Source organism: Sinocyclocheilus rhinocerous, unplaced genomic scaffold, assembly GCF_001515625.1.
Source record: "Sinocyclocheilus rhinocerous isolate Xijiao unplaced genomic scaffold, SAMN03320098_v1.1 scaffold711, whole genome shotgun sequence".
Classification (NCBI taxonomy): Eukaryota; Metazoa; Chordata; class Actinopteri; order Cypriniformes; family Cyprinidae; genus Sinocyclocheilus; species Sinocyclocheilus rhinocerous.
The window spans coordinates 454,956-465,930 of record NW_015641018.1 but is presented as its reverse complement, the minus strand read 5'-3'; the positions used below and the strand labels follow the sequence as shown (position 1 = coordinate 465,930).

The window sequence follows — 10,975 nt, the reverse complement described above, 5'->3', positions numbered from 1 at the left end:
CATGGGTTGCTGTACTGTATTAAAGCTTTAATCAGGATAAAACTGTGTATTAAAAGCTAACATAAGCAGTAGCATTTACAAATAACAGCGTATCTAAAAGTATGAGACAACAACAAACAAAAAACATAGGCCTACCATTAAAAGCCATGCTTGCACAGGTTCTGCACGATCCTCTTCAATAATATCCTCTGCTTCTCAATCGGGCTCAAACTGATAAGCGATATTAAGGACGCAGCTGTTTACAATACAACCGGAGCACATACCGCTGAGGAGAGGGGCGGGATGTTTAGACGCGCACTAGAGGCAGTGTAGCCAATCACAATCGCACTGGGCTAGCTAACCAATCAGAGCCCATCGCGTATTTCTGAGGGAGGGGCTTCATAAAAGAAGGAAATGATCAGCCCGTTTCTCTGAGAAGGGACAGAGCGGTTTGGAATAAAGGTAAATTATGTGAAAAAGAATGCGTTTTAAAAAAAATTAAGCATTAACACATGTTAGACTGCACCCCATAAACACAATCAAGCCTAGAAAAAACCCAGTGAACCACCTTTTTAAACTATTTTGGATGTTAAAATATGTTTCCAATACTTTCAAACTTAAAAAAAAAAAATAATTCAATTTACAATTGTTAAAGTATTGTACTTGCAACATACAATATCTCGCACCACAGGATGATGTATGTTCCAAGTTCAATACTTCCAAAAAAAAATCAGTTACATCATTGTCTGGCTTTCTGACACGGGCCAGTTCTGAGAGAGGCTGGCAAATTCCCTGGTCGAGCACCAGCACCATTTAAGTGTAAGAGGGGCATATTCAATCCCATGATGCCCTGAGCAAACATGTGTCATCTCCAAGACAGAATGACTGAGTTGTATCACCAAGACAACACATTAATGTGCTGTACGGGACCTCAAACATTCATGTTCACAGCAGTTCGACCAACAGAACTGACACACAACAACATTTGTTTCAGATTTACCTTGCAGCGGCCAGCAAATAGTATCAAGCTCCAGCGCCGGCTCCTAGTTAACCTCAAATACACATCACACAACCCGGTGCTGCAGCCTTCTCTACCCAGGGCAGGTGAAATCCCCACTGGTCACAATTACCCAGCCAAGCACCTTCATCAAACACCCAGTGCCTGGGAGCACGTCTGACGTGCCACAGCCCTAATTCACTCCCACTCCAAACTACACTGCATAGGGACCAAATAGCCACGAGCAAAAACATCTATCCATCCACGTCTCCCACATCTAACTTTGAAGGGAGGGGGTGGGATAATGGCGTTGTTTAGCCGTTGCCATTTGGATTTGACTAGCAGGTGCTTTCGGCTTTTTCTAAAAACCGTGGCAAATGTGTAATGTTTTATTCATGTTCCGTGATAAAACTTTGCAATGTGCCGTGTGTGGTAAGTGTTGACTAAGTTCAAGAGTAAAGAGTTCTCCATCGCTCTTTTTCCACATTTCTGTGTCATAAATAAAGAACTTGAACAATGCCTATTGACGGAGACTGACTTATGTAATCCAGGTGTTACAAAATGTGTCCACTCTCCACGTACGTCTATGGTACTGCCTTCATCTATCAACCTAACTATTATAAATATAAAAAGAGAGGCTGTTTTAATAGGGTTGGAATGGGAGGAAAAAGGCCCGGGGAGCAAATGCCCCATGTCCGAGGTAAAAAAAAAGTAGAGAAACTAAGAAAGTGAGAGTGGGAGACAGTTCAAGAGTGCCTCTCCTTTGAGCTGTCAGTGAAGGTAGCTTTGGTGAGTAAGAATAAAATAAATTTTGTATATCAAAGGAGTGCATATATACAACACATTTGCCTCCCTGCAGACTCTAAAGAAAGGGTTACACAGTCTGGCGGTACATCAGCTTAAACTCTCCACGCTTCATTTTCAAAGTCCTCAACTGTACAACACTGCAATTCTAGCTGTACTTTAAAAAGATTCAGAGTTCAAAAAAAGCTAAGCCTGACAGCATTATTTCACATAATGTCGATTACTCAGACATAATTTCACCCAACCCTTGGTTCAAAACTGAAAATTGTCTTAACTGGAGGGTTTAAAGGAAAAACAAGCTCACATTTGTGTTAAAGTACTAACGTTCATTTCTTTCTTACAAAATGTGCATTTTTGACCTGTAAATTTTTTTGAAATCATTATTACAGTAGGCCCACACTGGAGGTGGACGGACTAGTTATTCATCATCACCAACATAATATCTTCAAGTTACTTCAACAAGGAAGTTACATAACCTCCCTTCTTGGTATCCTTGCACAAACATTTTGGAAAAGGTTTTAGTTTAAAGTTAGCAACAACTTTACACAGGTTAGTAGGTAATTCTGTTCCGTCTCATGTTAACATGTATAATATTTGATTCTATTGGCTATAAACAGTGTATTTTAATGTGTATTGTAACACATTACAAGTCAAAAATATTTTTGGAGGTAATCAACATCATGCAACAACTGCTGTCAGCTAAGCTTCATTTGTATTGAACCTCAGAAAATTCCTTAAATACATTCCTATACTAGAAGAGTGGTGTACCTCAGGTGTCAGTTTTAGGACCATTTGAATTATTCGTTTCCCATTCATTTTTGCAGCTTTTTCTGACAGTTGTGGATGGGTTGATTCTGACCACTAATCAGTTGGTAAATTAATGAGAACGATTTGAAGGAGGCAAGAGAAAAAATTCCCAAAACAAACAAATCAAACATTTCCGATGGAAGATAGAAGGCAACTGCGTATTTCATCCTGCCAGAGGATCCAATAATTAACATTCCCATTAATATTCCTACCACAGAGCCTGGGTGGCTGTGAACGCTTCTGTGAAATGCAAATCACTGTACACAGAGGCTCCAGAATGGGAACTGTGTGACTGCAGGGGAGGGCCGCCACTCTACCCCAATAGAGCTTAGAAAATTTCAGGTACCCCATTGATGACAGGAGGGCTGGAGAGACAGGAGGAGACTGGAACTATACACTTCAACTGTATACACTTTGAAAATATTCAACACAATCTTTCCGCCTCCTTTATCTAATCAAGTATGATTCGGTGGGCAAAATAATGTAGCATAAATGCATATTTTTGTGTTGTTTGGCAACAATGAATGTTGCCCATTGTGTTTCATGGTTTTCTGCTCTGTTTTCCTTTGCTGATAAATTCATAGAAAAACAAAAGTGTATCTTTCATCTGAGAACAATATGAATATGAAGTGATTCAATCTTTAGATGAAATCACTTTCTGCATGTGCGTGGTGTTGCAGCTTCGAGCTAGAATACTCGAAAAGCAAGGTGTGCTATTAAATCCCAGCACTCCTGTTTTCTGACACACAATGAACATGATACTAGATTAATTCTGTTTCACATTATTATAAACAGAGTTCTGTTATGAAGATGTCAGTGTGCATCCTGAATACAAACACAGCTGAAACCAAATCAGGTGCATATTGACATGTGTGCTTACAACAAATACAAGCAAATTATCAGCAACGTGCCAAGAATTCCTGTCTGCTTCGGAAAAGGATCATTATCTGAGAAACAACTCCTCGGCTCGTAAAAGCTTCAAGAAAAATGATCTTGCGCTCCAGAGCGAGTAATCAACAGGAGGAGGACAGCAAGTGTGTGTCTGGGGGAGAAAAGAATTGGTGAAAAGATGAGTTATGAGGTGTGTGTGTGTGTGTGTGTGTGTCTTGGTGTGTTTACAATTCCAGAGCTGAAAAGTGTGACTGTAGCGAAGATATTGATCAGAGCACAAGCTCGTAATGATGGTAAAAAGAACTGGGTTCGGCCGCAAGCCCACAGTCTTTTGTCAACAAGGAGTCAACAAAATCTCACACAGAGGAAACTTCAAAGAGCGGAAAAGTAATACTAAATTGAGAACTGTAATGAAGTTAAAGGAGCGCAACTTTAACTTTTTGTTTCTTATCACACTCTCAAAACAACTTTATATTAATCTTTTATGGTGGAAGTAAACTTACTTTGGGTATTTACATTTTTGGTTCGGATGAACAGAATCATTCCTACCTTGGGATCGGCAGTGAGAAGCTTGAAGGCTGCATACACCTGGTTCTCCTTCACACCTCCACCCAGGTCCAAGAAGTTAGCAGGCTTTCCACCATGCAAGTCGATAATATCACATGTTGCCATAGCAAGGCCAGCACCATTAACTGTGGTTAAAAATATTAAAATATTAGCTCAGCTAAAAATGATCATTGTGTCATCATTTACTGACCCTCATGTTATTCCAAACCTGTACGACTTTTAATCTTCTATGGAACACAAAAGGAGAAATGTGTTAAAGGATTAGTTCACTTACAGAATTAAAATGTCCTGATAATTTATTCACCACCATTTCATCCAAGATGTTCATGTCTTTCTTCAGCCAAAAAGAAATTAAGGTTTTTGAGGAAAACATTCCAGGATTTTTTTTTTTCCATATAGTGGACTTCAATGGGACCCAACGGGTTGAAGGTCCAAAGTGTAGTTTCAATCAATGCAGTTTCAAAGCGCTCTACACAATCACAACCAAGGACAAAGTTTTCCTCAATATATTCTTTGCGACTGAAGAAAGAAAGACATGAACATCTTGGAAGACATGGGGGTTATTTATATAATTATCAGGAATTTTTTATTCTGGAAGTGAACTGATCCTAATAATGTACCAGTTGCTTATTTGTATGAAATAAAAATTTATAGGGACAGGAACCTAGCTCCAGGCTTAAAAAATGACACAAGTCCATGATAAAAACATAATAAAAGTATAAAATATATCATAAAAAATACAACTATATCTATACAACTATATGCCATGCATTCTGAAGCTATATGATCAATTTGCCTGTTAAAGGGGTCATATGATGCTGCTAAAAAGAACATTATTTTGTGTATTTGGTGTAATGAAATGTGTTTATGCGGTTTAAAGTTAAAAAACACATTATTTTCCACATACTGTACATTATTGTTTCTCCTCTATGCCCCGCCTTTTTGAAAGAACGAGCCGTTTTAGGTAGGCGTGGTTAACTCTTAACTTTTATAAAGAATATCTCTTTGGATTTGAGACTTTAGTCTTTGCAAATTTACAGATCTTCTTTATGCACCAAGAGCTTGTAACACTCCAAAGAGAAAGGAAAAAATGAAATCGCATCATATGACCCCTTTAAATAGAGGAAATTAAAGTCATTATTCACTTATAACCAAAGAAATCACTAAGTTACTAAGTTGAAATCATTAATCAGATAAGTGAGATTTCTAAAAGAATCATTGGGTCAAAATGGATCAACTGATTTATTAAAAGAATCTATCTCAAAAGATTTGTTTATAATAATTCGGACATTGCTAACTCACTCTGTCACAGCTTAAATTTCAATCTGTTCTTCATTCAAAACTACTGTATGGACTGTTATGACACTTTTAACATTTCACAACCCCAGTCCTAAATGACCTTCATTATATTGAAAAGAATATTCACTATAATGATACGCAATATAATTTGATAATATTCAATATAATGGCCAGAATATTAAAAAAAAAATTTAATTTCTTGTGCTCCATGGAAGGAAAAAAGTTTGTAAGTGAAGTTTGTAATGCGAGTAAATAACTGCACGATTTTCCAAACTAATGGCTTTAAGTTGGTTCCAAATTAGGAATTACAGTATATACATGGTTATACATACATACATACTATAAGCCTCGTCCGTACGGCACATTTACAAGAAAAGCACAGACAAAAGCAAATAAAAAAGTAATTTAACATCCCATCCCCAATGAAAACACAGCTCAGCTCTAAATCTGCTGCTCACTGCTTTCCAAGGAAAGCAAATTGTGTTTGACTAAAAGTATACAGGGTGTCAAGAGTGGTTGTAGTATCTGTGTTTGCCGGCCTGGTGAGTCCCATCTCGTCGTGCTTTGAGCTGTAAGGCAGCCAACTGATTCAGCCATTTCCTGCTCATCCCAGCTCTCCCAGCTTCACACATCTCCCCTTATTCTGTTCTTCAGCGCTGAGCTAACGTGTTGGCACAGGCTCTGGCACTCGACTCAATAAAGTGAAATTCAGCTGAACAGCTGTCGCTTTGCCAGTTTACAAAGCTTTTAAGGTGTAAACTAACTGCAAGTAAATTGTGCGTGAATGCGTTTGTGTCTACACGACAAGGTCAGTTAGAGTCACTTCTGCGCTCATCTTGTCTATACGCTTCTTTCTTGGCGCTTTGCTGTGAGAGCTGTGATTTATAATGAGGGACCACTTAAATGTGTAGACTAACAATCATCTTGGTTGAGTCGTTTTTCCGGAAGATTCCTGCTAATTAGAGCCCATCGGTTCAAGCAGGTCCCTTATGGAGCTGTTAAGAGAGCTGCTGGAGATGATGACTGGATTGGCGCCCGTTTGGTAACACTTTCACAAAATCCTGTTCTCAAGACTAAAATAAACATGTTGGAAACTACTAAGAAAAGCATTTCTAAAGCTGGATTTGAAATATCCCTTGAGACATGAGCTTGATGTGGAACAGGTTTCTGAAAGCTTTGAAATTTCAAGTTCATTTGGTATGTTGTTCATTATTTAATGTAGAAGTTCATCTGGTATTTTTAGTATATGAAAGATTAAAACAAACCAAAACAGGCTATGTTTCCATCCAGTCCGATGTACTTGAGATCATATTTGGCTGCTTCGGTCTCCAAGGGGTCACTCTCCGCAGTATCGTCCATGGCGAACACAGCTTTCTGTCTAAACTCCGCATTGTCGTCGAAGTTGATTTTAGCATCAAAGCAAACCACTGCGGACAGACAGCAGAAAAGTGTTGGAACATAGTGTCAAATACTGTATTTCAATGCACTTTTGTGTCATACTCATGCAAAAGTATACAGGGAAATATAAACAAACAGCATATAAAAGTAAGGTTAAATTTCAAATTTCACAGGTCAGTTTATGCTAAAAGCTGTACAAAAACTGCACTTCACAAAAACAAATTGAACAAACCTTTTCTCTACTCTCATTCATTCTGTAATAATTTCTGGAATAAAATCAATTTGATATTTTTGTAAGCACTAAATGTAAATGGCTACTCCTTTGTTTAAAATAAGGAGAGAAGGAATTCTCTACTGTTCAAAAGTTTGGGGTCAGTAAGTTTTTTTTTCTTTTCATTTTTTTTCTAATTTATTGATTTATTATTATTATTATTATTTTGTGAAAGAAGAAATAAATACTATTTTTTCAGCAAGGATGCATTAAATTTATTAAAAGTGACTTTTTATTTATTAAAGGGGTGGTTGACTGGTTTTTTTCTAGGCTTGATTGTGTTTATGGGGTGCAGTCTAACTTGTGTTAATGCTTCGTTAAAAAAAAAAAAAACGCGTTATTTTTCACATAATTTACCTTTATTCTACACTGCTCTGTCCCTTCTCTGATAAACGCTCCGATGAGTTCCTGGTTTTATGAAGCCCCTCCCTCAGAAATACGCGATGGGCTCTGATTGGTTAGCTGGCCCAGTGTGTTGTGATTCGCTAAATTGCCAGCCCAAAGCGCGTCTAAACGTCCCACCCCTCAGCTCAGCAGCATGTGCTCCGGTTGTATTGTAAACAATGGCGTCGTCAATATTGCTTATCAATTTGAGCCCGAATGGAATGCAAAGGACATTAGTGAAGAGGATCGCGCATAACCTGTGCAAGCACTGCTCTTAATGCTATGTTTTTTGTTTGTTGTTGTCTCATACTTTTAGATACGCTGTTATTTGTAAATGCTACTGCTTATGTTAGCTATTAATATACGGTTTTATCCTGATTAAAGCTTTAATACAGTACAGCAACCGCGTAAAGTGTATAAAAGTGTATAATTGGAACAGTTCATTGTTGGGAGCTGAGCTGGTGATCTGATGATCTGAATGAGAGAGAGAGCGAGAGAGAGATGCAGAGCTTGTGCAGAGCAGGGGGATGCGAGGAACAGGATTGAGAACCGCTGCTTTAGAACATTGATTGTGAAACTTGTGAATCTATTAGAATCGTTAGAAGACAGACTCACGATTCATATATGAATATATTTTTTCATGCACACACCCCTAGTTTTGATGGCATGGCAACAACTCTTCCTCTTCTCTAAAGCAGTGCAACATGGCCTCGCCCACTTTGTTGCATGTTCCTGGGGGCGGGGTTTATGTAAATTACTGGGTTTGTGATGTCACAAACCCAGGAAGTAGCTTGTTGTAGTCCCTACGAGCCGTTTTTGTAGGCATTAAACTGCCATCATTTTAAAAGACGATATCTCCGTTTGCATTGAACTTTCAGCGTCGTAACTTTGCAGATATCGTTTATGCTTAAACAGAAATCCATATGACACCACTGGAATTGCAGAAAGAATATGACATTCATTGGGTTTAGGAGGGTGTTCCAATGGTCAATGTTTCTATTTTACAGTTGGGCAAGATTCAGACATGTTCAATTTGTTCAATATGAGTTTTTCAAAGCATCTGTTATTATTCAAATATGTATCTTGTGCATGTGGCAAATTGGTGACGGCAGTTCCAAATCCAATAATTTACACCGAGTGAAAGGGAGCTGCATATAACTAAACACATAGTTACAACATGATCTTTATTTACTGACACTATGTACGTCTATATAGCTTATTTTATGCAGTGGGAGCATCTTATACAACAAACAGCCACACAAACACAGAAGCTGTTTCAGAAAATTAGCCTGGGAATAGAGTTTACTTTGACTGTCTTGGCCGTATGTGACCAGACCCAACAACTCTCTCATTTGTAGTGTTTTGCAGCCTCTCGAGCCTGCAAGGACTCGGCGCTCGCTAACAAAGCTAATCTGTGTAGGGAAGTACACTGGGTTCACTGAGCTATTATCAAACTCAACTTTACACTGTTACCAGGAGAGTTTTACTTACTTTTGCAGGGAACTATGGGTAAAGTACAGATAAAGAATGCAAAGCAGAGACAGTAACAAAAAACTAGATCAGTTTTACCACTGCAAGCTGACAAAACAACGTTTTTTGATGTTTAATGAAAACATGCAGTTTGATAATACGTTTGAAAGTGCTTTAAGTAGGAGACCAAGACAGTTATTGTCACTTTTGACAAATAAAATAAAGCAAACAATGCATCTAAAGACATTTGTTGACTTTTGTTTTGATGCTGCTGTCAAGAAAATATCACGATTAATGTCAGTGTTTCCTGAAAAGCTCTATTATTATTTTCATAGAAAAAACAAACAAACTAACCTAAAGAATAAATGAAAGCCTGAAATAAAGACAAATATACAGAGTTAAGAACAATAGAGAAAGGTGAAAAAATAAATATTAAAAATTGAAAATAAAATAAAATACAATTAGAAAAGACTTTTAGAATTAATGTTATTCAAAAGTACAAAAGTTGCAGTTTGGACAAACTAACTGAACAAACATTTTCTGTAATCTCATTAAATCTCATTATTTCTGTAATAATCTCTGGATTGAAATCAATTGTATATTTTACTAAGGATTAAATATAAGACAAATATACAGATACATATAAAGGGTTAAGAAGAATAGAGAAATGTGAAAAAATATTAAAATATTAAAAAATTAAGGTTCAAAATTAAATTAAATAAAACAAAATAAAATAAAATTAGAAAAGACAATAATAACAAAAAGGAAAAAAGAACAGAAAAAATACAACAAAAAGTAAAATAAAACTATTAATAAAAAAGAAAAAAATAATTAATTAAAATTAATGAATTAATTACATTTAATTAAATACATTTCATATATATATATACAGTATATATTATTATTATTATATATAATTAAATTAAATAAAAAAGTATATGAATTAAAAATTTAAATAAAATTAAAAGGAAATTAAAAGAACAAAAATACAGCACAAAAGCAAGGAAAAAAGAAAGGAAAAAAGTAGAGAAAATGTGGTGGCACTTTTGTGACGGCCCCTATGAGGACTAAATCATTTTGCCATTATGGTGCAGGGCCGAGATGATTTCTCTCCCCTTCTTTAATTTGACAGGCTAATACTGCAGGCATTACCCTCTCTGGACCTACTGTATGTAATTTCATACCAATAAACGTTACAACATCCTACATCATTTCCTAACAGGTACCTATAAAAAAAACAAAAAAAACAAGTGGAAATGGTATTGGGAGTAGCATTTGGTCATATTACGAGCATATTTGTGCCAGTGTTACGTGGGAGAAGCCCTGTAAAGTTTTGCTGAGGCAGCACTCTCCATATCCACGAGTTTGATAAAAACATTAGTGTGAAATGACATTTATCCTTGGAAGCTACAAAGTCCTATTTGGATCTTTACAGAAGCTCTCATGCAATCCGTGAGCAAGCGTTTTTGTCTGTCATTCATGCATGAACACACACACACACGCACGTCTTACCTTGTCCCTCAGGTGTTTCTCCGAGCGGATTGACTTCGACTTGAGTGGCGTCGACTTTGAGGAACAGATCATAGAGTCGCTTAATCTGATCTGCAGCCTGTGACAGAAGCACAGAGAGCACTAATTACCCAGCTGCACAGCTCTGAGAGCTTATATAAGCCATTCAAACTACCTTGACATCTCTCAAGCACATCTGAAGACATATATACATTCTGGGTTATATATTGTACACTGTGCAATAATGAGGACACGTCTTTGACCAGACACTTGCTCAGCTGGTCAGAACGGTCACTGGCAAGACAATGAGAAGTTGCAGTGGAAAACTTGATTTGGAGTCAGTAGGGCCATTAACTCAGCAGGGAGTCACGGTGGCAGTTAATGCGTCCCTGCTGAGAGACATGGCAACGTCCAGCAGCTCTCTCCAATTCCCAGCGGCTATGCAAATCAGGCTTACGTCTGGAAAACGGCTGGAAATTGGATAGTGAGATTTGCTAATTATATGAGATTTTGTAATACATTGATTTGTTGATGATTTTGTATTTTGTGCTTTTTATAACAATTTCATAATACTATTATATATATATATATATATATAT

At 37.1% G+C, this 10,975-nt stretch overlaps 1 protein-coding gene across 1 annotated transcript in view; it reads right to left on the bottom strand.

Moving 5' to 3' along the window:
* LOC107753779 (succinyl-CoA ligase [GDP-forming] subunit beta, mitochondrial) overlaps positions 1-10,975 on the bottom strand; it is a 110,748-nt gene that overhangs the window by 43,401 nt on the left and 56,372 nt on the right. Inside the window, exons 7-9 of the mRNA XM_016570004.1 lie at positions 10,380-10,476; positions 6,610-6,771; positions 4,028-4,170 (exon numbers count right to left, since the gene is read on the bottom strand). Coding sequence (XP_016425490.1) covers positions 4,028-4,170; positions 6,610-6,771; positions 10,380-10,476 — 402 coding nt within the window. The remainder of the gene's footprint in view (positions 1-4,027; positions 4,171-6,609; positions 6,772-10,379; positions 10,477-10,975) is intronic.